The sequence below is a fragment of the Pollicipes pollicipes genome, unplaced genomic scaffold (genome assembly GCF_011947565.3).
Source record: "Pollicipes pollicipes isolate AB1234 unplaced genomic scaffold, Ppol_2.1 Scaffold_2555;HRSCAF=2994_pilon_pilon_pilon, whole genome shotgun sequence".
Lineage (NCBI taxonomy): Eukaryota > Metazoa > Arthropoda > Thecostraca > Pollicipedomorpha > Pollicipedidae > Pollicipes > Pollicipes pollicipes.
Window position 1 is genome coordinate 1864121 of NW_023596136.1, and position 27715 is coordinate 1891835.

The following is a 27715-nucleotide window of genomic DNA, read 5'->3' on the forward strand; positions in this document are numbered from 1 at the left end:
CATGCACGACCGGGAGTACGCGGGGCAACGCTTCCGACAGGCGGACACGGCCGCTCTTGTGCTGCCGTAAGTCTTCTAGAGGTATTTTCAGTTGTGGACTTGTTTTAAAGTTGTTTGTGCTCGCACGTGAGCTTAAGTGTAAGGTGAAGGCGATGACAACTCGCTTGATAGTAAAGTACCATTAACTTCGGCGTTTGCATAGAGCAGCCATTTCCATCCGTTTAAGTCAGCCTGCGAACTGACAATGTCAGCCATTCCAAAACCACAAATTGTATTTAGATTAGAAAAATGGACGCCTCCAAATCTGCACGTGGCATTTAGCTCTGACCCGAACGCCATCAAATCCGCCGAACCGAACCGAACCACGCGAACCGGACCGGACCACGCGAACCGGACCGGACCACGCGGCGCGCTGATTGGTCCAGCCAGAACCGGACCGCGCGGAGCAATGACTGATCCAGCCAGGACCGGACCACGCGGAGCACTGATTGATTCAGTCCGTTTCGTGCACTGGGAAAGGCAGGAGCGATGGGGTAGAGTGTCAGTTTTGAAAATGATTTGGGGGCCGAGCCGAGGGCCCAATGATGCTTCCCCTCCCATTTTTCAATGGATCTATCCCACGTTGTTTTGACAAAGGACAAGTCATGTTTTAGATATGTGTGTCATTAAACAATGGCATCCAATTTAAGCAGAATGTAAACATTATGAAAGCTGTGCTCCGGAGCTTTTCAGTTTAGGCCCGCAAAGTCTTGGCGCATCTTAGAACCCAAGGTATGTAAGATTTATTGCATTGCTTATCCGCTTAGCGGTTACGCTTTTTATCTGGCGGTGAGAGCAAACACGGTTTTTTATTAACTTGACTAATGAACAATCCACATTCACCAACACGTACATGAGATTGAGGTTAAAAGTAAACTGCTTCAGTTAGATACATAAAACGTGCTGAAGAAATAACAGCAAGGATAATATTGTCGTACCTTAAGTAGAAAATGAATGTGCTATTAACAGGACCACGTGCATGCTCATCATTAAGAGGGTAGCCTTCCGTTGAATGGATATATGTCACATTATTTCAGCTGGCTTAGCTTTATGAGAGATAGTTTGTTATTGGCATAACAAAATGATAAAAGTGACAGGTTACCAGCCTGCAAAATAAGTTGGTATGGAAGATTGCGTATTATTAAACTGCATAATTCTCCGCCGCGCCCCGCGAAGCACTTCTCCCTTGCTGTCTGAAAGTTTTACTTAATTCCGAAACGATGAATTCCCAACAATGCTAAAAGAACGCAGTGACCGTGATTGTGACTGTGACCGTGACCAGGACTGAGACCGCGACCGTAGCCATGACCGTGATCATGCTCATGACCATGACCGTGACCGTGACCGTGACCGTGACCGTGACCGTGACCGTGACCGTGACCGTGACCGTGACCGTGACCGAGACCGAGACTGCGACCGTGACCGTGACCGTGTCCGTGACCGTGACCGTGACCATGACCGTGACCGTGACCGTGACCGTGACCGTGACCGAGACCGAGACTGTGACCGTGACCGTGCTCGTGACCGCGACCGTGACCGTGACCGTGACCGTGACTGTGACTATGGTCGTGACTGTGACCGTGGCCGTGGCCGTGGCCGTGAATGTGGCTGTGGCCGTGATCGTGATCGTGATCGTGATAGTAATGGTGACCACGGCCGTGACCGTGGCCGGGAGCGTGATCGTGACTGTGACCGTGACCGTGACCTTAGCCGTGATGATGACCATGGCCGTGGCCGTGACCGGGAGCGTGGCCGTGACTGTGACCGTGACCGTGACCGTGACTGTGACTGTGACTGTGACCGTGACCGTGACCTTGTCCGTGACGAGGACCGTGGCCGTGACCGTGACCGGGAGCGTGACCGTGACCGGCAATGTCGTGTGAGTGCAGTCTCGTTCGCCCAGGCCACTGACGACCGGGCGTGGCCGGGGCCGGAAGTAAGCCAGGCCCCACCGGCGTCTGGAATATGTTGACCTGACCTACACGTCAGCAGACCCAGCTGCCATGATCGATTGCTGCCGTCTGTATATCTCTGACGGCCAGGTGTGAAGTAACATGATTATTATATACGATGATATACGAATTAATCATGGGGGCTTGATGGAAAATTCATGCGGAACTGGAAGGTGTTTGAAACTGTTGAATCTATACTGCATCACTGTTGGTGTTCACCGTTCACGCTTATAAACTTTGAGAACGGAGAAGCTCGGCAAGCTATAGGAATGTAGGCTTAAAACTGCTGCTTACAGCGGGTGTTATCGATGCAACATGACTTCATTCTTGCGACATTACCGGAGTCGCAATAGCCCAATCATTTATATGGTTATGAAAATGCTAGCCTTAGCTGAAAATCGCTGGTTAATCCTAGCTAGTGAAATCGGAGCACGTTTTAGACTGTAAATGTTAACTAATCCGAGAATCTTTTGATGGGTGACTCTAGCGTGTTAGATGGCTCAAACAACGCAAATGTGCCTTGACTTTTTTCGCACTGCCTGCGAGGTAAAATATCTCAGGCTCGCGGCGAAGGACTTGTTATGTTAAGGGGGTAGCTGTGGATGTCTGACGTCTCTGCGTTTGTGGTAATATATGTATGATGATAAGCTGACATATCCCAGTGCTGAATTTCTCATGGTGGCACACACTTGGACAGAGCCATCCTGCACGTTGTATATGTGAAAGTGCGATCTGATTGGAGTAAATGACTTTGCACTTCAAAACAAAATTCGTCCAGATAATGCATCCGTTAAGCTCTCGCGCTTCCTACTTTTTCTTACTTTCTGTTGATATTATTGCACTGTTTGATGTGAATGTCAGTAGCACTTCTCGAATTGATAAATATGGTCGCGGTAGCGAGCGCGGGGTTGTATTGCGAGCTGAACTTGGCTGACCAGTTGGAGATGCTATGTTTGTCGATAATGTCTTGCAGACGTCGCCACATACTTCAGGAGACGAGCCCGCGTCGCATCGGTGGCATTCCTCTGTCTCCCCGCCCTGCAGCGCACTCAGACGGAGGCGGCGGCCCACGTGGGCCCACTGCCGGCTGGGTTGGGCGCGCAGTCCGAGCCGCCGTCCATTTGACTGAACCATATACATCCCGAACGTTCATGCCGAACCTCACCACTTCGCGACGTAAAACTCTCCTCCGTCGGGGACGCGTGACATCGACGGCCTTGGCCCCGACTAGTACCTGCTGAGCGCGACAGGTGCTGCCGAGCCCACGCTCGCCCCCACCCGGCGTTCCCCCCCCCCTCCGTTTCATCGACGCACGTGCGGCCATCAACCCTCTGCCACCTGAGCCCGGATCAGCCCGCTGCACCGGCGGCGTCGCCGATACAGCTGGCTCGAACCGCCTACTCCACGGCATACATGTTCAGTCGACGGGCGCGCCGCATCGAATGACCTCTTGGCAACGACACCGTTGCGCAAGCGCTACCAAAACGGCCGCGCGCCAGGCCCCCGCCGCACTGCGCGGTGATTGGTCGCGCCCCCAGTCGCCCGGAATGTCGTTGGCTGCCCAGAGATCGACCCGCAAGTCGGCTGCGGCCTGCCGACGTGCCATGCCTCCCCCCCCCCCCCCCCCCTCCTCCCCCTCCCTGATCTATGCCAACGCAGTCAGGACGCGTGCTCCCGAGGTTTTCAGATACGTCAAGCGTCTTTTGCGGCCCGTGGTGGTGCACATTTGTCTTTTACCTGACGCCAAGCAGAAAAAGGTTCACTTTAACCATGAATGTGAAGACTGTTTTGCAACTGATTTGGCTGTTTTTTTTAAAGCGTGACGATTTGTGGATGATAACTCGAAGGCGTTTTTAGACATCGCACGCAACGTCATAATCTTGCATAACGCGTGTCTCATCGACGTGCTCTTTTACGAAGTTATAGCTGCCATTTCTGGACGGATATTTGATGGGTCTTATACTAATGTTCACGCTCCGTGCCTCAACGGCATGCGATATCATTAGTGACCTCTGAATGCCCCAATCACTGAGCTCATTCAAGCCTTGCTTCATATACGTATCATAAGCCTGGTTCTTACCAAGGGCGTCACTTGATATGCTTTCAGGGAAAGGACTGGGCCCCGTAATGCCGATTTGAGCTCTCTCCCTCCCTGCAATGCCTTTCTAGCCCTCCAATGCATATGGGCAAAATAGTGAATACTGTGACAAAGAAATGCAGAACATTTATACCTCTGAAAAACTGTTGCTGTACTAGTCTTGCAGTTACAGACATACATCAAGTTTTTGGCATGCAAACGTTCTCGTATGCTATGCTAGTTTGCAAATGTCGACAGGTTTTTCACGAGATAGGACGTCGATCGGGACAATAACAGCCCTCTGCAGGACTGTTACACTAAAGGTCGATAATTTTCAACACAAGAACTCCCCACTCACAACGCCACAACACCAGGAGCTCAACACGCTTCTTGCTTATGGTAACCTTCTGCACACGTCAAGGCGTTGGTAGCGCCAAACATTAGCTTGCCCGCTCGGTGACTCGTCCGGCTGCCAGCCTGTACTTTACTACTATGTCCTTCCAGTTATCGACGTGTCTGTTGAGATGGTCGTGCAAGCTCACTTTCGCGTTTATATGTAAATAAAGCCTGGAACGTACCCGAAGCACTTTCCTCGGTTTCTAATATGAACATGTCAGAACACGCCATTCTGCATAGAACGGTCTTCTCATTCTGTATGAAGCAACCATTCTTGAAACCCGTCTTTTTGAAGGTCGGGCACCTTTGATGAACCAAAAACAGCATCCAGTTTCGCTTACAACCGATCGATTTACCAGGATTATTTGTTCTATGATTACACTCCAGCCTAAGCTGTTCCCAGAAATCGAATTCACAGTTGCTTGCAAGGAGAGAAGTTCCTGAGCAGAAAAACATTGCTGGAATGGACCACATTAAAAACAACTGTTTTGACATCAGGGGCATCAACTAATGTGACCAGAATCTGGGGAGAAATGAGTTTTTGGGGTAGGTTAGATCGACGCTATCGACTTAGCCCCCATCCGATTTTAGAAGTTGGCATGCCTGGTCCTTACAGTCATCTCCAGACGCATGTCGGCGCCTGCTCCCCTGCCGCCGCCTAAATGGTGCACCAAACCTCTGTGATACCAGAAGTGAGCGTGCTGCTTACCTCGCCGCAGGCCTGCCAACGCCTCAGACTCCAGAGTCATCTATACTGTGTACGAGTATGACCCGCTGCTGGACTCCAGCAACATGACTATGGACGACTGGATCCGGATAGCCAAGGACGTCAAGGTAGGACAGACGAAAGGCAGCTAGTTCCACCGCTCCAGATGTCGTTGTCGAGGGCCTAAGCCAAGCAGTGTATGCTTTACACACGCGAGGTCGTAGGCGTGCTTATGGTAGGATGGTGTACAAAGGGAAGATTAGAACTGTAAACCTGCGCAGATTTTCTGCATTATCACAGCACAGTTCCCCCTCTTCCTATGATGCTATGGAAAGGAAATGAGCAGAACCGTTTTTTTTTCATTAAGACAGAACCTTTCGGGTTTGAAAGTATTTTTTTCGGAGCTGTGGGCTTAAGGAAACACGTATGACGGGGCATGCTGTCGGTCTCCTGTGTTGCCTCCATACCTAGGCTTGACCTCCGCTTGGTCCACAGGAACCCAGCGATCTTGGCACTTGCCCTAGCATGACTGCCATCCAGGCCGGCGGGGAGGCAGACTCATGGTTGACGGTCTGAGCATGCTTTCGCAGTGACGAGACGCCGTGAAGATGCGACTTGAATCAATGGACGCGCTTGAGAGCGCAGCCCATCCAAATGGGCTGCTTCAGGGACTCCGGCGAAGTCCCAACCACACCGCTCGCACTGAAACAAATGCGTTTGCCTTCCAGCAAGCCTACAACTGGTTTGATGGCTTCGTAATCCTCCACGGAACCGACACGATGGCGTACACGGCCTCGGCGCTGTCCTTCATGCTGGAGAACTTGGGGAAGAGTGTCATCATTACCGGCTCGCAGGTATGACTGAGACCAGCCGAGACAGGCAACACCATCTTCTAAGAGCTGAGCTGTACAGAAGGCTCTTACCTCCGGGCACCTGTCAACTTTTGAGGAGCAGTGTGTCATTACCTTTACGGAAGGACCCGTTTGTCGTGGCTACTGCATACTCTGCGCATGCGCAGTACGTGTTATGTGGATACTGCATTCCTATGCATGCGGTGTAGTACATATGTATGTACTACATGCGTACACATACATATAACTCAACATTGGGGGCGGGCAGGGCTTTCACAAAATGATACAAACTGGCAACCGCACTACAGTATGTGTTAAACAGCAGGCAAACTTTTCGTTCTGCGGCACGGCTGTTATTCGAGCCGTCCTAGAGGTATCTAGTTCATATTTCAAACGTTTGGTCCTGCTATAGGCCTTTCTCTTCTGCGTAATCAGTGTGCACCCCATGGAGTTTTGCTGGCAGCATCTTCACAAATATCAGTATCCCTAGCCAGGCTGCTAAGCATGCTTGTCCCAGCATCAGCCGACCTCAGCAGGGAAACGCTTGAGATCAACTCGGCCGAATCGGCCTTGCTTCTGATGGTCTGATGATATCTCTGCAGCTGATATCTCTGATCTCTCTGATGATATCTTTGCAGCTGCTGATGGCAGCTTCATGCAGTTTTCTGCAATGAGGAACGCAACTCTTTGAAAGTTAAGCCGTTTTCCGGCGTGTCAAGGCAGGTCATGATGATCAGGTCCGATCAAGAGGCATGCAAGGTGTTTGACAGGCAGGATTTGCATGTAGCATGGCAACGTAAATAGTACGCTGCCCTCATGCTCCATTAGTACGGAAACATCAACCATGTGAATCATGAAAAAAGCGCACGACCGTCTTAAATTGCGCCTAGATGCCGATAACGCAGGTTCAACATCTGGGCGCAGCAGCAGCATCAGGCGGACACATGGTAACGGAGATCAGAGAGGGCGACCGCAATGGCCAAGCTCTGGATCGGTGTGTACAGCCGGGCTCCTCCAATCAAGAGCAGGCCACGCATCCACCAGTTTTTAGACAGCTTAAGGTTTAGGTAAAGGTTGGTGAATAATGGCATATCCCGGCAGTCAGGGAAGGTAAGGACGTGCCCAGCTGTGTGTTGCAGGCGGGTGTTCCATCGACAAAAGGCTAAGCAAGCTGGACACTGTTCGACCCACAGCGATGTCAGAAGCCGACCAGGAAGCGATCATGGCTCCTTGTTAAATCCTGTTTGAAATACTGCACTGGGGCTTAAATAGACAGGCATTGAAAGCGACATTATGCACACCCAGTTCACGCTGAGCAATATCCCCACGGAAAGTGCGCGTTTTCGCAATACTTTGTTTACGATCACCAAAAACATGAACCGTTTCAGTTCCATTGATTTCGTCAACTCAGGTGGCCAGGCCTTCCAAGGCCCGAAGTTGGCCAATATTCACTTTTCAAGCACCACCCGCGCGTCGGTTCCGCTAACACAGGCGGGTAAAGAATAATTATGATTGGACTCGCCCTCCGGGGGGGGGGGGGGGGGAGGGATCGAGTCGCCTCAAACGATCGCTACGCGTCCCTGGACTGCGATGGCCTGCAGCCGGTGGCAGCGGTTGACCCGAAGGTCAGTTGACATCAAGGTTTGGACGGACCACGTTCAGGCTAGGACGGGCCGCGCCGAGAATTGGTCTTCTTGAAGGTTTATTGCACATTATAGTTTTACACACACAGGGAAACATTGAGCTTTGGCACATTTATGGCACATGTACAGCCAATATAGCATGCCACATCCGCCTACAACACGATTGATATTAAACCAACACCATATCAATGACACATTTACTTCAACTGACAACATATGGAATATCCTTATCACTGTTATTACTTTTACAAACCGTGCTGTTGCGCCACCCACTTTTAATGACAGCCTGACATATACGATGCTGTACAATTATACAGATGCTTGACGGCGCGAGTTGCCGTAGGGTGTGCGACAACCTGTAGCATTTCTCACAGAGGCAGTTTTTTGTACAATTGTATTGTAGTTTGTAAATTTGTATGTGTGGTTGTAAAAATGTGTTTCATGAAGCAGAAACCTACAAACAACAACTACAAATTACAAACCTACAAAACCACACACAAAAATTGACAAATCTCTCGAGAATTTCTACAACCGTATCTTGGTATGTTTCATAAAGGCCAGCTGATTTTCCAGCCGCGGTGCATTTGTAAGATTAAAAGTACAAATTACAGCTACAAATCAACGATGGCCTACCCCGTTGTAGAATAGGTGATCGTAAGCTTAAGGCAATGCCACTAGCGAAAATGGATTGTGGACGCAAAGCTCGCAGAAGGAGGCTGGCAAGGATCCCCTGGGGCAAAATAAACAAGTAATCGGAGGAAGTGGAAGGACAAACAAGCTCGCAGAACGCAACGCTCAGATGAAGTGACCCAGTGATGGTGTTGATGGATTTAATCATCTTTAACTCTGCGTATGGCCCGTGCAACCAAGCGTGCAGCAAATTCATTCCTTTGCGCTATTACCCATCACTATAAATGGCCATGGCAGCCGCACCGACCCCATCGAAATCCTGCGTTGCCTTGTGCTAGCGCGTTTCAGGGGTGGGAGGGTACTGATAGGAAGGTGGTCATTTTCCGTGAGTAGGCCTACTGGCATCCAAGTCACTGCCGGGATGAAATGGCTGTACAAATAGGTTATGAAATGTCTTAATTTTAAGTTTAGTTTCTACCCATGCAAGTGAAAACCGGCATGCCATCCTGTCGAACTGCGGGCATGCGACGCCATTCACGTTGACGCCAAACAGGGACAGCTATCACCGGGTGTGAACGATGCATGAATCCCATGTATGTAAGTGGAATGTAGGTGCCTATCATACAGAACACTAGTATTATGCTGGTCCAATGAGTCACCGTTTCGCTGTTTGCCATGACGGTGCCAATATTGTTTGTTTACTTCTGCTTAAAACTAAGACGCACGGTGAATACAGTGATAAATGTACTTGATTACTGGTATTGGGGAACGTAATATTCTGCTCCTTGACACTTCCGATACATTTCTTTTGTTTTTGTTTGCAAACCGCGGTATTTACGATTATCCTTAGCATAATTTGTTGTGCGCCCGTCGGACATTGGCAACATCAGCTGGCGGGTGAAACACTGGAGGGGAGGGGGGTGGGGGCATCGTTGGATTTCCTATTGGTGGAATCCCGTGCCATTCAGCACAGGGCAATGACGTCACTGGTGTCCTGTGTCATAGGCCCCTGCCGCTGCTGTCTCGATCGCGGTGGCGTAGCGGAAACGTAGGGTAGATGCAGCATTCAAAGTGATTGGAGGCAAGGAATTAATAAAGTTTTGATTGAAAGTAGCAAGCAAAGTCGTACTGGTTCGGTTAGTGTTTCTTTTATCCTGCAAGCAGGGGCGTCAGCTTTTCTAAATCATCGGGGATGACCTAGGACCTAGGTGAAATACATATTTTGTGATAGCGTGAGCCATTTCCCGCCCCCCCCCCCCCCCAACAAATTATTCAGCGACATTACGCCCTTGTGAGGAACTGTGAACAAACCACGGTGTTTATGAATAAACTTCGCTCTAGATGCATTTCTCGCCGGCTCTTAGGCCACTCGATTTTGATTACGGTTGTTTTTCAAGTTGATGGCACGGAATAGTCCTTTATCTTAATGGAACGGTCATGAACCGCAGGTCATGTCTGAAGAAGATCCCTGTGATATTTATATTTTCCTGACATTTTGTAGCATTGAGGTCAAACGACTTGTGAAGGGGGCAACCAAATAAGGTAGACGGGTGTCAAACGAGGGCCCTCACAAACTCACAAAGGGCCCTCACAAACTCACAACCGACCCCTGCCTACAAGATCATAGTCTTCAAACCCTGCTGTCGCTGCTGTTTGATTGTTTTGGAGGAGCACAGTCAAGGGGCGCTCCACCTACCCACAGGTCTTCATATTTACCACAGCGCTCTTAGAAGAAAATGTATAATTGTGATGCATTCTCGCTGCGGCCTGCCCCACCCTCTGAATAAAGTATTGATTGTGACCCTGCTGTTGGTACGAACTTATGGCAAGTACGCGCGGAGGCTAGGTAAGCGCAGATGAAAAAGAGACACTGTGTTTTGTCATGGGGCCACAGTGCCTGACGAGGGATCCTGTGTCAGCAAGGGGATCCAAGTCGGCAGCGGGCCCGTTTGCTAGAAAGGGACAATGACGGAACCTAGCATGTCAGCGAGCCTCTTGCATTTTTGGGTCCCCCGACAATAAAGGGAGATAGGAAATAGGGTAATAACAGGGCCCGCACTGATTGACGCAATGGAATGGGTATGTGTCGGACAGTGGGCCCAATAATCAACAAACGACCTTGCTCCGTTTTTTTCCAGGGGCCTGATTTTATCAAAAGTGATCCCTGTGTCATTTAGTAGATCCCCTGTACCCGCAAGAACTTATTGTGCGTCACTGAAGTCCTCTACTCTGAGTCGCACTAACTGCTCCCATCAGAGGACGGCCGGCGCCATAAAGGGGACCAGTGTTTCCTTAGAGGGCCTCTGAATCGATCATGAGGCCTGGCGCCCGTGCGACCAGAATGTCGCACCATAAGTATTCTGTGGCCCCAGTGTTTCACTGACGACGCCGCCTAAACGAAACAAGTATGTGGTGTCAGTGCCTATTCCATGGCCCCTTCATGAACACGCCCGTCGGAATAAGTGGATAAAAACAGAAACGAAAGAAAAGGAAACTTTAAGGTCCGCTCAAAACTTAGGAACTTTCACCAGGAGTTTTCCATAAAGCCCTGTGTCACTCGTGCTCCACCAGGATTCTGAGTGCGACCCTGGGCGCGTGCACATGGGTGACACAGAAACCGGCACGGGAAGGAGCGGGGACAGCGAGAACGGCGAGCCCGACTGCGTGAGCCTGACTGCATGCACTGACGCCAACGTCCCGTTCAGTGTGGGCGATGTAATTTAAGTTAGGTTTACCGAATTCACACCGAACTAATCGTTTGATAACGCAACCTATTTTTAGGGACGGAAGGAAGAAAGGGTGGCTTTTCCCAGGCAAATTTGGCATGCAATGCAGCTGCAACCAACGGAAACGCAAATATCCAGATCGTAATATGCATCGTGCGGGGTTGCGCGCTGCTCTCGCGGTGTCAAGACTCCAGTGACGTCACGTCAGCGTTGGGCGTATGGGGTGCTAAAAAGCGGTCAGGCGTACTTTTTTACGTCCTTGGCAAGGTCGGTGATTGGCATGCGAGAAATTACACACGGCGCAGAGTTTTACAACTACAATTCTACAGCCTTCGCTAGTTCTATGAAACAGTCGTAATTTGTAGTTTGTGCATTCTAAATTACAACGTACAAACACAAACTAATTGTAACAACTCTTTGTGAGAAAGGCTACTGGTCTTAATGCACGCTGGTTATCTCACTGCGACAGCCCCTTCCCAACTTCTACCCTCTCAACCCCCCCCCCCCCCTTCCCCCACCCTACTCTCCTACCCTCCCTTTCTCCACGACGGTCAGTTACTCTGCCTCCCCAAGAGCCGCGAAGGGGAGGATAATTACATCACCAGTGTGTCCAGGTGCAATTGACGGCGAAAACGAGTGAAATTGCGTCAGCTGGTCCGTTACCATGCCGTGCGCCTCGTGAGACACTAGACAGTTTAAGGCGGCTTCTCACTTTTCTTTAACAGTTCGGTGAAGCGGGTCCACTTATCGCAAAATATGTTCATTTTGTTTGTGACGGTAGCTATATATTTTTAAACTCTGATTTATTGTAGTGCGGATTTAACAAAGCCCTGCTGCTCTGGACGAGAACCAGGGATCCTACAAAGCCATATGCATGATTTGCCTAAAATAATGTTCATGAACACTGCTCCCGAGTGCAGAGAGTGATTGCCCTCGTGCTGACCCAAGACCACGGACGGCATGGCAAGTTGGATCCGCAAGGCGCGCCGTAGGTCGACCCAAAACCTTCCAACCTCAGAACAGTGCCAAAATATATGCGAAATGGTCTCGCGCCGTTTTGGACATTTGTTACATGTGTCTGAATCGCGTATCCTGCACAAAGCAAGGCGGCTGTTCGTTGGCAGTACGCGGTGCAAAATGCGACACTGAAGCCACCTCAGCTTGAAATATTTTGTGTTTTTGTATACAGATGAGAACTTTTGGGCCCAGTTAAGCGACTCTGGGAGATTTAGCTCACCTCCCCCATTTTCTTTGCGCCTTTTCAGGATAAGTCAGCTTAGTTTGTTTTAGCAAGGTACCGTAAAACAACTTTGCGCCTTTGGGTGTCTTCATAATCTGCTCAGAGCAAACCGACAGCCGTCATGTTTGCGGTCAGTGTCGTAGGAGCCTCCGGGCAGCTTTCATAATAGTGTATACCATGGAAGAAACCGCCTTGAGCTATATTGGCGTTGTAGCTCGATTCCCACTTGAAGCGTTTGTCTCTTCAGGGCCGCACAATGTGTGTAGCTGGAATATTACAAAAAAAAAACGTGGGTAAAAGATTATCGTAACACAAAGACTACCTTCTTTGATTCTTCTGCATAGTGGCGTCTCGTACTACTCTCATAACAAAAAGTCATGGCTGCTCTTACCACAAGATAAAAATCGTAACAGCTTAGCGGATGAATGATGCAATAAGCTTCACATAACTAGCGCCGTAATACACACAATGGTTTGTGAGGTTAAAGTGAAAAGCTCTGGAATATGGGATGACCAAAGTCCTTCATGTCTAACTCGTCCCCGTCCCTCACAACCCAAATGCGTGCCGCCTCCCATGACTGTCATAGAAGAGCGCCATCGGCCCTAAGGTGGCCTTTGAAGGGAAGCCTTCACGTGCCGATCAGACGCGACGCATGCGTCTTGTGCCTGCACCCTGGATCCAACCCTACATGACTTCTATACTGCTTAAATTAAAGTCTTGATAAATCATACAAAGATTAAAACATATATTGCGTTTAATCAAAATTAGGTGGGCTAAATCTGGCGAAAATAGAGGAGGGTAGGTTGTCGGGCCTTCAGTTCTCCCCCTTCCCAAACTACTTTACAAAAATTGACGCCCCTGGCTCTCAGAGACAGCCAGATGTCAATTTTTCGCTGAAATCGTATAACAAGAGAACCAAAATCCTACAAAACTACCTTGTATTTGAAGTAAACTCTGAGTGAATGGCAGATGACGACGAAACCTTAACCCCCCCCCCCCTCCCTCCTCATTGTCTACATTTTCTGCACCTCCTCACTTTTTACCTCTCATTGCCTCCTCACTGCCTGCATCATTGGCTGCCATACCAGCTTCCAGCAGGCAAGATTAATATTGGATAAATGTTGAACTGGGAATCTTAGTCATTTCAATGCTAACAAAACATTAATAAAATGATTGCATTTCAAGCAGAGGCTTAGCTTCAAAGGTAGGTGAAAGGGCTGAGCAGGAAAGGCTAGCAATCTTCCCCAAGATATGCCTGTCTTCCCACATTTGGCACACTTCTTTGCAAACTGAAGGGGTGGGGCCTGGAGGCCTGAATTGGATGGTAGCTAGATACAAATCCTGATCTGAAAATCTATTTGACTGGTGACCATCCTCAATCAGGGACAAAGTAACAATATCATAAGCTGGCACTTCAGAACCATTGTCACCTCCCGTTATTCCCTTCTCTGAGGAGTGTCACCAGCCCTCGGCGCCGATCCCATTGTTCTCTTCATAGGGAGGAGGGTCCAGTGTTGAGACTGCTACGGTGAGCCAGCAGCCTTTTCTGTGTCCCGAAAAGTTAGTTTGAATGTAATCACAGGTCAATTTGTGCCTTGCTTGGATCATCTCGACCACTTTCCCTGAACTGTCAATCAATGAAGTCAATAATGCCCAAAAGTGAACACTGGATAAATAGTCATGAAACTGCAATGCGAATGCGGCTTACAAAGCCCCAGTGTATTGAAAGTCACCGCCAACCTTGCATATCTCAGTGGCATCGCAACGACTGAAACATACTCTTGCCGTCAAACGAATCGCCATATCCAGATCGCTTTTGAGTAGTTCTTACTGTCTAGTTTGAGGCACTGGGAGTCGGCGGTTAAAAACAGCGAATGGGTCGACTGGCCGGGCCATGGGAAACACACTGATTTGTCGCCGACATGTCACCGAAGCGAGCGGCCAACTGAAAACCAAAGGGTATTTTTGTCGCCGGCTTGGAATGGAGCCTGAGTAAGATGCCATGGGGCCGTATGGCAGGGTAATGGGTATTTACCAAAAGGCTTGTTGGTGACGTGGGGTGAAATATGTTACCATTGAAACCCATGCAATGTTTTGGGATGTGCGCAGTAATGTTTCGTCGTGGTCTTCACCAAAACTGTCGGTCAAAAGCATTTTTGGCACCAAACGTCGCGTGAAAATAGACCTTTTTGTCTCCGACCTTATCCACCAAGTCGGCGAGTTTTACCACCCCTGGATAACAGGTCAATGAATCATGGGCGGCCTGAATTTTACACCACGCGAGTGGACGCGTCGTGGTCAGGCCTGCGTTTATACGTCAGTTCAACTATCTTGCATAGCTCATATACTGCGCACAGCTTGGGGCGACTTTGGATTTTCCACGAGCTTAACGAAGGGATTTTTATCACCACGGGCTAAATGCGTCACGGATGCTCTGCGTTATGACTCCTCAGAGCCTATGAGGGATTTTGGCGTGCCGAAGTGTGATTTCGGCGGATTGGGGATTCCGGCGTGCCGATGAGGAACTTCGGAATTATGCTATAACGAGAGAAGGTGGGGGCTGCGTGGTGATACCACGGTGAGCCTTGCACCAGGTAGCTGCTATTTACTGGGGATAAATTACGAAATATAAGTGGTGTATGGCTGTGAGGCTCCGCTCATAACTGGGGGATCTGATCGTTGCACATAACCTGCGCAGTCTTTGTATAGCGACCACTCTATGGAACTCCCTTTATTATGGCCGGTGACAAGCATGCATGAGTTGGTGTGAATGTATGAATGCTAGTTGCTGAATGCCAGTAAAGCGACGTCTGCTGTCTATGTTAGGACGAAAGCATCTGTTTTGTAAAAGCCCATGTAATGTCGGCGCGCCAGTGTTTTGCCACCATTTGCAGTCGTCCCAGTCAGTTGGTTTATTACAGGGAATTGCCTCAATAGTAATTACTTGTAGATCAATACAGGGGGCCATGTAGCCAACAGCCGCCAATAACAATGGCGTGCGTATTTAATCTGAGGAAATACGACTAGTGCCGGTAGATGTGTTGTTCCCAACAAGCTTTTTTCTCCTTCGTGAGGTTGGTGATTCGTAAGTTCAGCCACTATTCTTAGAGTGGTATTCATAACATTATGCATTACACAACGTTATGTGCGAGCACATAACTTCACAAAACATACAGGAACTTCATCTAAACTATTGAATTAGTCACGGCGCTTGTTGCTTGCATGCAAGTTGGGCTTCGGGAATCACGCGACTGCCGTATGGTGGTGGTGAAATATCTGTCGGGTGAGCATGACAATATTGCTAGAAAAAATGAGGGGGCAGTGCTTCTAGTCACGCGGACGAAAAAAACAAGTCGAAGAAAACAATCGATGATATAGTAGTGAAAAACTGCGCGCAACAAACGGTGTCATTTTTGTTTGCCCGGTGACCTCCGCCTTGCGTTAGCCATGGCACCGACTCCGCGCAGCCTACGGAGACTGCAACGCCAGGCGTCAGGGATTTTGTTCTAAGGCTTGCGAGCGCACATGGTCAAAAGTATGTGATGTACTTCTTTCACAAACGAATTCTGGCAAAAGGTTGTAAATTCCCAGACACATAGGGGTCGGGCATGCCGAAGCAAACCCACAACCCCATTTCGATATACAATCGACGTTAACCATCAACATTTACAACATCCCTGTACAACACAGCAAAAATTCTGGGAAATCCCCTGAGCGTTACCATTGAAAACAGTGTACTGAGCAATTACGAAATGAAAAGCCGCTGTGTTTTTATGTTGTCATTTAAGGCCTGGTTTCTTCGGGCTACTGACTTCAAAATACTAACAAAATGACATGTATCGGTGCCTTTTAGCTTGTGTTGGTATAAAAAGGTACATATTGGAATAAAACGGAGGAAGTTGCGCCCATTGAAATCAAGTGAGCTATATCCGATAATGTTTTGGGAGCAGGCCTTTCGCCAAGAGGGGGCCATTTGTAAACCCTATGTCTCTCCCCTTACCAGGATTATGGCTGCGTATTTGCGTGGTTGAGCTCATTATGCATCGAATATGGGTACATCAGTATAATGGCATGTGGCCACTGAAGACCCAGCTCAACCAGCAATGTTTTTATACCCAACCTGCATTGCGCGTCATACTGGCACTGCGGGGCTTGATTTGCCACGCATTCGAAGTTAGGTGGGTTCGGGTCGCTTACCGTTCTGAGACGCAAAGGTTTGGAGCAGTGTCCCCTAAACACCGCGGGCTTGAGGGGCAGGTGAAAGGAAATGAATAAGGAAAGACATTCTCGACAGTAGGGCATCTACTTCAGCTATTTAGGGAAAGGTTGAGGACCCTTTTCATTACTGGTGAATGGAGGAGTGCCTGTACCTGTTTTACGTTAAATGAAGCGCATATATTTTATCGATGAAACCTCGGTTTGGTGGAGAGCCTACGTGTAAACGAGTGGTGACATCCACATCTGTTTGAATACTTAATTCTTGCAAATGTGTAGGCAAATACGTCAGAAATCACTAAGCAAATAATGGTCCAGTACGCACGGATTTCACTTGATCATTAAGACTGCATTGAACATTGATGCTGACTTTCGTAGACGTTAGTGATGGAAGCCAACTGATCTAACTAAAAAGTGCAATGGAACAAGCTTCAGTTCTCCGATTCATCTACGACCTGGGCGTCAATAACCGTATTGCATTTCTAGATAGAAACATCACTGCTGACCGACGATTCGTGACGACAGTTTTCAAAAAGCTACCAGATGCTGGACGATGCCTCAGTGTCACAAGCGAATACCCCGACCGGTACAGGATCAGTGTAGTGCGCTCCTACCTCCGAAGAGCCTTCAAACTCTGTTACGATTGGTGGCAACTACACACTGAACTGCGGCGCATCAAGCAAGTTCTAGTAAAGGTTGGCTTCTCCAGCAGCGCCATCGACCGTGAGACCAGCAGCTTTGTGTCACAATATCAGAAAAAGTTGACGCCGTCAAACATCAACCAAACCCAATCAAGCCCTTCCATTATAATCGAATGTCTGATAGTTATGAGACAGACGAGCGTATTCTCAAGAAAGTGATATCTGAAAACGTCAAGTTAGTCAGCCAGGACGGCAAGATAACGCTCACCATCTACTACAAAAAGAGAGTGGTCACCCAACCCATCATAAAAATAACCTCACAGCCAACTTTAACTCCTTGAAACGAACCAACGTCGTTTGCCAATTTCGTTGTGACACAGGAGATTGGAGACTCCTAAAGCAATGAAACTACGTTGGTGTCACTACCACCACACTCTCAAGGCGGTTGACGACGCACTTGGCTGATGGTGATCCAAAAGAGCACGTGCAAAAAGAACACGACGGGAACATCAACCGACTTCACCAGAAACACTAACATCTTAACATTATCATCAAACTGGAGGAAGCTTTGTGTCCTGAAGGCTCTCACGATCAAAGCATTGTCACCGGAACTAAGCAAGCAAGCGACCCCCTTCATCACCCTTCACCTCATCTCATTTAGGAACGATCGCTATCATCCGTAGGTGGTATATCTTACCACTCAGTCCGTGTTTTGCCGCTTGAATTCTTATACTCCCCAAAAAATGTCAACCACATTATCTAGACTATAAAGTTTGGGGATCGAACTGAGCTTGATGATGCCTAGCGGTTTTACCTTACTGTTTACACCAACCGTAATATGTAATTAAATATTCGTCACTTGTATGATGTATGTGAGTAACTTTGAAAATGCAAGATGTAATTTCGAAACGTTAGTACAATTAATGGATATCAAACATCAGCCAGCCACTTTTCAGTCTCAATGATGGGCAGAGGGGGATAATCAGAAAACTCGAGGAAGAACAGATAAAGCTGATAAAATGTGTCTATTCCAAGGTCTTTGGCAACTCTTGCATAGAACATACATTGCTGCCTACATGTACTAATGCATATATATATATATATATATATATATATATATATATATATATATATATATATATATATATATATATATATATCATATACACATGGTATGTTGAAAGGCCAGATCGTAAGTGGAAAAATCCAAGGAATTTTTCACACCTGTCCCTTATAGCGACTTTCAAGACTTTGGCCTCTCCTATCATTTTGAGAAATCATCACCCATGCTTCGGGCTGAGAATTGTTACACTCTTCTGCAGTTCTGGTGGGATGTGAGCATACTCGTGTGTTTCTCTAACAGCGCCACAGACTATGGTGCCCAGTTCCTGCCGAAAAGCTTGCAAAAAGGTACCGTGTAGCCGTCCTGACCAGGGCTAGTCGAGCTCGCCACGGACGCCGGATTTGCAGAGTTCTTGTCTTCTAAGAGGGCCCTCCAGCTCTTTTGCTTCCGAGTTTGTCATGCCATGGATGCATGAAATTAATTCGCTCCAAACGTCACATGCTGATCGCTTGTATAGTGTTTCAGAATAGATTTACATGTTTTGACACCTCCCATGTGGATTCTGTGGTATGCCCGGCTTTAGTATAGCTTAATATCATTGGCCTAAACACCATCTGTCCAGGCCTGTGGAGGCGTTTGTTCAACCCGTAAAAGTAAGCGGTACTTCGCTCCGGAAGGTGTCGCCACCGTGCCTGACAACTGTACATGCCCGAAGTTATGTCTCGCAGAATGTTGCCTCTTTCCTTTTTAGCACTAGCAAGCCATGGAGCTGCGTCAGAATTGGCTGGTACGCGTAAGGTAGAATTTTGAATCATATTTATAGCATTCTCTTACCCATTTAATCTCTTTTCCCCCTCCTTCTTTTTGCGAGATGAATACTGTATTGTATACCACCGTAACACGCACGACACTGTGTGCAGGAGCAAACATGCTGATATTCCTGTCGAACTATCTCGGACAATTTCAGCCATTTTCAGCCTTGCCGATTGCAGGTAAACATCGTTGCGCAGCAACCAATTATCAAACTTCCAATATAGTTTGCCCCGTTTAGTTTTGGGAATGCTCAGCTCGACAACGACTATCCTACGATCGGACATAATTCTGTCCGCAAGTTGGGCTTTGGGTGCTTCAGCCTGGGAAAGAAACGAGTCAATAATTATAGAAGATCGATCCTAGATTTACTTTGTGGATCTCTACGTCCATGGGTATGCATGCGAACTTCAGGGTTCGATGACCTCCAAATGTCTATTAGCAAGTCTGCTCGCATAAATTCTTGAACTGCCCGTTTTGATTCGTCGGTGTTGTAACACCTGGCTGCAGCAGTAAACCTATCGATCTCCACGTCTAAGTTGAAATCCCCGTCCCATATGATGTCACCAGTTCGTATGTCTTCGTATTTGTCAAGTAAGGTGCGAAAGTGGCTCGGGCTGCCTGTGTTCGGACCGTATGTGTCTACTAACGTGAATGTGTTCCCGTTGATGTCGCAACGAGAATGACAAAACCACCTGATGGACACTAAACGATTGTTTGGATGGACATTTTCATATCTGGATTGATAAGGATGGCTTTCCCTCTGCTCCTGTTTCCGCCGTGAGCGAAAACACCCCGTGCTCCCCATTCGTTCAGCCATATGTTCTCAGCTGTTATGCCTGAATGTGTCTCCTGCATGGAAACTTTATCTAATCTCCGTTTCTTGAACCAGCAAAAACAATTGTCTTTGCTTGCTCGATTTCCCAAGGAATCGGAGTCCATCGACATTTATTGATGCGATCTTAAAATGTATCATGGCTCAAGAAGAGGGCTGCCATTGAATGGACAAGAGACACCCCAAACAGCCAGGTCTCTGCGCAGGGTGCGGGCGAGCCAGAGGCCTAAATGATTTCACTCTCCTTTCTTTTTCGGCCCCTTCCCTGTTGACCACCTGGGTCCGTCGCTTTCCTACTCAGTCTCCCCTCCACCACCTCCCACACACTGCTACGCTCGAGCCGGCCCTGATCGCGACGCGATTCGAGCGACCAGGAGCGCGCGTCAGGAGACCAGGCTGAACGACGGCCAGCTCCCTCTAAATTGGGAGCCCAAGGGTCAAACGAGTCTCCACTGAAGCACATGCGCGCCACCTGAGACCGGCACCACCACTAGATCCTTCCGTAACGTGCTCCGACCGACTGGTCAACAGGAACACTACGCCACTTACGATAAACCGCACACGCGCTCAGCGCTATAACCTTCGTGTCAAACGGTGGCACGGCGACGGCATATAATCCGGCATGCTACGACGCCCTACAAAACAGCCCGCGCCAAACACTGCTAACTGCACGGCAAACTTACGCCACAAAATTATCAACTTGACCCGAAATTTCATGATGGTGTGGTGGGGTCTGGCCTCACACGCAACGAGCACTGCCGAGCCGTGGGCTCTGATGTCAAATATCGATCCAATCAAAAGATTTTAGACTAAATGTTTAAAACATGGCCTCTGAATTTCAGGCGAACAAACGGCAGTTGTGAGGCACTATATAAGGCAAAGGGCTGATCTTAAACCATAAGAGAAATTATGCACACATGTGGTCCAAGTATGTGCCCAAGCAAAAAAAAAAAGTCGTGATGCTTCACCTGTACACCATGCATGATACATTAGTGGACTTCTGCCTGCCAAAACCATTGGAGATGACCCAACTCATTGAATATTCCATAAAGTTAGCTGATTGAATGCTCCAGCATGAGCTCAACTCATTACTATTCCAATCAGTGATATAAACACGAACTTGTATAAGCTTCTAAACGCGGTAGTTTTCTTTTGAGCATGTTTTTGTATGACCTAAATCACACTGACCTTTACCTATGTTATTTCATTAGTCGCCCGACGCCGCAAAAGGCATCTGGTTGATGTCATTTCATGGAGGCTGAGTACAGTACATCCTGCGCGAGTGGCACGTGGTGGTGCTAAACATATGAACCAGTTGACCGTTAAGTCCTTGGATCATCACAAACAAACCTCAGTCAAGTTTACGCGGGCTACCTGACAGTGCAGACTTCAGTTCTTCCGACGTTTCGCGACGCGTGCCAAAGAGAGCAGCTCTACCCTCAGTGTCAGCAGGTACACCTGCCAGGCAAACGCTCCTTCGGTACCGAAAGTCGCAGGCCGTACCCTAGTGTGAACAGGGGCTTCGTCGTGTCGCCGTTGCAGATCCCTATTTTCGAGACGCGCAGCGACGGTCGCGACAACTTTCTGGTGGCGCTGCTGCTGGCCGGTCAGTTTACGATTCCCGAGGTCACCGTGTTCTTCAACCACGAGCTGTTCCGCGGCAACCGCACCACCAAGATCAGCACGGGCAAGCTGAGCGCCTTCGGCTCACCCAACCTGTCGCCGCTCGTGTCGGTCGGCATCGATATCGAAGGTGACTCACCGCCAGACCAAGTGGAAGCTGGTGCTGGCTCCTGCTCGCGGCCGAGGGCTCTGGAGATGGTAGTTAGAACCTCTTTCCTTGTGGCATATGCCTCGACAATGGCTCTGGCATCTCGTTCGCTGTTACTGTTTTTGCCTTCCGCAAGAACCCTCGTTCAGCAACCGCCTAAAACTGTGTCTTTTCTCATGACTATGAATGCATATATTGATTTATCAAAGCAAAGATCTATCTAAGCTCTGTTCTCAGAAGGCGATACGCGTTTATCCCCCCCCCCTTCTCCCCACCCACCAAAAAGCATATCATCAGACTCTGCTGTCATGTCATCTGCACTGTTTTCGCAGTTGACTACCGAACGATATTCCGTCCTACGACGATCGCCCGGTTTGAGGTCCACAGCCGCCTCTGCCGACACGTCGGGCTGCTCCGCCTGTTTCCCTCCATCACGACGGAGACGGTCAGTGACGCGCTCTGCGTCGCCCGTGCAGTAGTCCTGACCAGGTGAACTGCCCTGCAAACGACCAGGCCTCCGGTGTGGGCAAAGTGAATGTTGACCACGTAGGAGGAGAAATGTTAGTGTGTGTGTAGAAAAACCCTGTTAGAAATGACGCCGATGGTAGAGCACATGCTACGAAACTGGTGTAAGTGCTCAGCTGGGGATAATTTGGAAGTTGAACGATATACCCGCTGATATTACACGGCTAGCCAAGCACCTGGGCTGGCCAGCCTGAGTCGCGCACAGCATGTGCATTTAACGTCACGGTTCTCAATCCAGGAGAAACCAACGGACTTTTTCGTTTGCCGATCGATTCCAAGATTGGCAAGCTGCATTATCTCCACCAACGGCACAGCGCGGTTTGCGCAGGTGAAAGCGTTTCTCCAAGAACCGATCCAGGGGGTAGTGCTGCAGTCGTACGGGGCCGGCAATGTACCCTCCAACCGCAAGGACCTGCTAGACGCCTTCTACCAGGCCAGACAGCGAGGTGTCATCGTCGTCAACTGCACCCAGTGCAGTCAGGTGTGGATACGCAGCGAAGAAGCTGATAGGACTGCTCATCACATGCAGCTGGTGTACAGGCTGTGGTTTGTCTGACACGGTTAAGCTGGCGCCGGTTGGGCATGACAAAACATAAAATAGGCCGGCCGCCCTTTGCTGAGGAGTGTCTATCTGTTTATCTATGTGGGTACCCAACGCAATGTGCGTGTTGGCAGCCATGACAAACACGTGGACACTAGCAACTAGAACGTGGACGTAAGTCACTAGCACGTGGACACTAGTCACTAGTTCGTGGACCCCAGCCACTGGCATGTTTATTCTAGCCACTGGCTCGTGGACAGTTCTCAACAACCCGGCCTCAACTGGTTAGCATAATGCGTCTCATAGGGTCCTTATGTCGAGATCAGGCTGTGCGACCGCAGACAGCCGTGCTGGACGCTAGCCCGTGCCTGCATCCTCTGAACGGCTAGTTGCGTCCTCCAGGGCGCCGTCAGCGCCACCTACGAGACGGGCAAGTCCCTGCTGGACGCCGGCGTGCTCCCCGGAGCGGACATGACCCCCGAGGCCGCGCTCACCAAGCTCGCCTACGTGCTCACCAAGGACGAGTGGGACCTCGAGACCAAACGACAGGTACGGGTGGAGACTACAGGTGCAGGTGCGCTTGGAGACTTGGTGGCTACCTGCTCCAGGCATCCGTGTCACTGTGATTCCTGATCTACGCCGATGTGCTGGGTTAAAGTGTGTGCGTTCGCTCCACTGCTGTCCGTATTGCCTACGTAAAAAGGTACTGACGACGTAGAAGGGTTAACTGAATGAGTTTACATCGTTTCCTAAATCTGCCGCTGATGAAGTTCTGGTATATGAGCCACTGACGAAAAATAGCAGTTGCGAACGTGTTGCCGCGTCGGCTCAACGCAAGGACAACGATAAACTGAAGCGCGCCGTGTCTGCCGCCAACAGAAGATAACGCAGAACCTGCGCGGCGAGCTGACCGCGCACGTGGACGTGGAGCTGCACGACCAGGACCTGGTGGAGGCGATCGCGCGCAAGATGCACATGACCTCGAGCGGCGAGGTGGAGCGGCTGCGCGAGACCCTGTACCCGGCCATGCTGTGCTCTGCGGCCGAATGCGGCTCCATCGAGCGCATCGACGCGCTGCGGAACTTCGTGAGTGAGGCTGCTCGGGCTCCAGACCAGGTCATGGGCTACAGACCAGGCCATCGGCTCCGGACCAGGTCATCGGCGCCGGACCAGGTCATCGGCGCCGGACCAGGTTATCGGCTCCGGACCAGGTCATCGGCGCCGGACCAGGTCATCGGCTCCGGACCAGGTCATCGGCGCCGGACCAGGTCATGGGCTGGTGACTGAACGCTGGGGTCGTTTGTCTGGAGGCTGTTTCGTTAAGGTGGGCTTTCGAGGGTTCAGTGCTGCAAAATGGTGGCGAAAGCTACGCTACAGGTTGACGTACAAAATCGTCAGGCTAATGTACGCTTAATGGCAATCCAGTGAGGGTCCTTAAGGAGCATCCGTATTGTCGTGAGCTGCTGCTGCGACCAGCGGCAGCCAGTGTGTTTATGCTGTTCTTGCAGTGCCTTGGTGGCCCTCAGGATATCGGTACCACGTTGTTGAAAGGACTTATCACTCAGGCGTACCATGCTGGCTGATTGCTCATGTATCTCGTCTTACCCGCATGTTCACCCCTCCCCCTGCCCTACCCCCTTTCGCTCAGGGGGCTGACGTGTCCAGCATGGACTACGACCGGCGCACGCCGCTGCACGTGGCTGCGAGCGAGGGCAATACGGCCGTGCTGCGTCACCTGCTGCTGCACGGCGCCAGCGTTCACATCCGCGACCGCAGCGGCGCCACGCCTCTCCACTCGGCCGTGCAGTTCCAGCGGCTCGACTGCATCCGCATATTGGTGGACTGCGGCGCCCATCTTGTCATGGCGCCGGCGCACCTCGGTCAGTGGCGGCAGCCGCAGGCAGGCCACTCGGTGCATGCGGGACAGAGCAATCTCATGTCTCACCATCAGTCTCATACCTGTCAAGCAGCGTGGATGTTTTGAGTCGATGGATAGGAAAAGCGACCAGAAAGTTCAGAATTACCCTCTGTCGACCCCCAATAATTGTGTGGTGCATGGAAACAGCAGCGAAAGTTCAAAATCTCTAGTGGGGCATCCCAGTCATTTTTGGGGAGAGCGACGCCTCAGAGCGGGACCGCGTGACGTGCAGTGCCCGCTACCGATGGAGAGGGCGGCACACTCGTGGGAGAGCGACGCTTCAGAGCGGGATCGCGTGACGTGCAGTGCCCGCTACCGATGGAGAGGGCGACACACTCGTGGGAGAGTGACGCCTCAGAACGGGACCGCGTGACGTGCAATGCCTGCTACCGATGGAGAGGGCGGCACACTCGTGCTTGATCCTGCTTCAATGGAATCGGGCCCGGCTCCGACTTACAGCGCATGGGGCATATTTTGGCTCTGACTTCGTGTAAGGCAGTGCAACATTGGATTGATCTCAATGCCAAATCGAGGAGAAGTGGCTCAACTTTTCGGGATCAGTCCCGGCGGAATCGCTTTCCTTGACAAATGAGGAGGTATTCTGTGATATTAAGGCCTACATAGAACGCCTATTCTAATCTCAAGATATGTCTGCATCGGTGATTTTCATTTGGTCCGCGTATAGGGTGTCATAGCATTAATATGTGTCGTTATTTGCGTCCCTAATGGAGTCTAGTCATCGATGATTATGTCGAGTTAATTCTGGGTTCGAATCACGAGACAAATTAAAAGGCCTCAATTCCATCGTGGCAAAACTCAAATTTCGTTCGTTCCGGAGTCGATTTCAACTGTACACTGGATCAAGCACAAGTTGGGTGAGAGTTGTATGAGCCGCCGTCGCTGAAATGGGCGTATTTGCGCTGGATATGCAATGCAGCGTTTGTTGCGATAAATGACGGTCATCACCTGGGTTTCTCCAAGACAAACATGTGCTTGGGTCATCTTTTATCGCATTGCGTGTAGTTACATTCTGCATGTAGGCACTATGTGGCTGTCAGAGATGATTACCAGATCGCAGAGGTCCATTATCCATGCTTTGCTAAGATTCGATGTGGCTCCATGAGACAGCTGGGAATTTTCCGTTTGATAGCTGTGTCCATCTCACTGATGTCACGCCATGTCTCACATGACTTACCGTCACATCACAATTTACCGACTACGCACCTGTTTCGGCCACGTCACGTCACGTGCCACGTCACGTCACCTGTCGCGCCACGTCACCTGACGCGATGTGACGTGCGCTGTGATGTCAGGCTGTCTGTGCCGCCAGGGATCACATGCTCTAGACATCAGGCACTAGGTGTGGATGTACGGTGTAGTGACGTGACTCTCCAACTGGCCAGCGCTGTGACACGTCGTGATGTGCTGCCCTCTCCCCGCCCGCCGCCAGGGGGTACGCTGTTCCCGGTTGTGACGTACTTCTGCCTCCCCCCCCCCCCCCGTCACCAGGGAAGCAGATGTTCCCTGCTGTGACGTACCCCAGCCCCCGTCCTCAGGGGGGCAGCTGTTCCCCGCTGTGACGACCCCCCCCCCCCTCCGTCGCCAGGCGAGCAGCTGTGTAGCGCCGCCGCTACTGGCCGGGTCACCATGCTGGAGGCATACCGACTGGCCCAGACCGACCTCGGCCAGCCGGACGCCACCGGACGCACCGCCCTGCACGTGGTATGGTGCCAGTGCTGCCTGTGGTGCCGCTCATGTCTGTTTAGTGAAGTATAGCGTAAGCAGCGCGCGGTGTGTATCTTGGACGAAGTTATGATTGCGTCATACCCAACAGGACAATGGCCTTCCGCTAAAGCGAGCAGATGGATGAGCTATAGCACGTGCAGGGCTGGTTACGAGAAGTAGAAAATGTATTTATACGGAACATGCTAATGGCACAAAATTGTTCACCGTGTCTTGCGTTTTTCGCTGCCATTTCAAAAGTATAGGTGCTGCTAGCGGTTTCAAAAAAATAAAATAAACAAAAAGAAATGCAAGTCAGAGATTTACCTTTCCGACAGGTGATAGGAAATAACGGATTCGTTTTTGTTCTGTTGTTCGTATCCAATATAAAAGCACCCTGTGCCCTCCCGGAGGAATACTCTTGGGCAAGCTTGTTCTCGTCTCCAGGTGGAGCTGTACGCGACCTGAGAATCAAACAAATTTTTGTTTATGGAAATGCAATAGATTTCATTGATTTCGTTTGTCATCCTAGTGCTTTTACTGAGAGAAACATTGTAACAATGATATTCAAAGTGTGACAGAGCTTATACGTGGACCATATGGATAGAGTTATAGATGCCATCTTGCTGTCAAAGCGAATGGCCTATGAAGGTTTTAACGAATTCAATAGAACGGCACACCCAACCTATAGAATGCCACCACGGTAATTGGCTGCATTGAAACCGATTCCAGAATTTCACCACCTATCCTTGGGTCAGAATCGAAGTCGAATCGAATTTGCGTCACTCGCACATGGAGTCTGAATCGATTCCATCATTCTTGAAACGAAACCACGCCCGCTCCCACGTCCGGCAGGCAGCGCTGCCGTCTCTTCCTGCTAACTCCTCCCTGATCCGGCAGGCGGCGCTGTCGGGCAATGCCGACATCTGCCGGCTCCTGCTGGCCTACGGCGTGAGCCCGGCGGCCAAGGACATGCTTGGCTTCACGCCGGCCGCGTACGCACGCATGGCCGGCAACCACGACCTGCAGCGAGAGCTGGACCAGAGCGGTGTCTCTCTGCAGGCCAACGGTCGGGACGCCTTGAACGGGACGCCCGGCCTCTCAACGTTCCTCTCAAGTCGCTGTGACGAGGTGCTGTCGCGCGAGGCGGCCGGGTCGATGCGCTTCCTGTCCAGCGCGAGCGAGGCTTCGGGCCGGGCGCGGCTGTTACGCGACAGCAGCTTCGATGATAACCACTCCGGCTAGCGCCGGCTAGCGCGGCGCTCATCGAGCTGCCGGATCGGCGGCTCGCGTCGGAGCCTTGGCGCTGGGGATGGGCACTTGCGGACGGAATCTGATTAGGAGGGCTGGGCGGAGAATATGTTGAAATATGACGAGGTGCCAGTTAGGCCGAGCCAGGGACGGCCATGAGACT

General features: G+C 50.2%; 1 protein-coding gene across 1 annotated transcript; it reads left to right on the plus strand.

Moving 5' to 3' along the window:
- LOC119109541 (L-asparaginase) lies at positions 1-27715 on the plus strand. The gene is made up of 11 exons (XM_037233198.1): positions 1-66; positions 5184-5298; positions 5899-6024; positions 21367-21577; positions 21928-22040; positions 22449-22601; positions 23064-23210; positions 23541-23747; positions 24310-24541; positions 26186-26301; positions 27202-27715. Exons 1-11 carry the CDS (start codon positions 2-4, stop codon positions 27544-27546), a joined length of 1830 nt encoding a protein of 609 aa, XP_037089093.1. The 5' UTR covers position 1; the 3' UTR covers positions 27547-27715.

What these genes read in the sequence shown, in the direction of transcription:
- LOC119109541 (XM_037233198.1), top strand. Translation starts at nt 2, where the DNA reads ATGCACGACCGGGAGTACGCGGGGCAACGCTTCCGACAGGCGGACACG. An exon ending in CATGGCGCCGGCGCACCTCG is followed by an intron (nt 24,542 to 26,185) that starts GTCAGTGGCGGC and finishes CTCCGTCGCCAG; the next exon opens with GCGAGCAGCTGTGTAGCGCC. An exon ending in GACGCACCGCCCTGCACGTG is followed by an intron (nt 26,302 to 27,201) that starts GTATGGTGCCAG and finishes CTGATCCGGCAG; the next exon opens with GCGGCGCTGTCGGGCAATGC.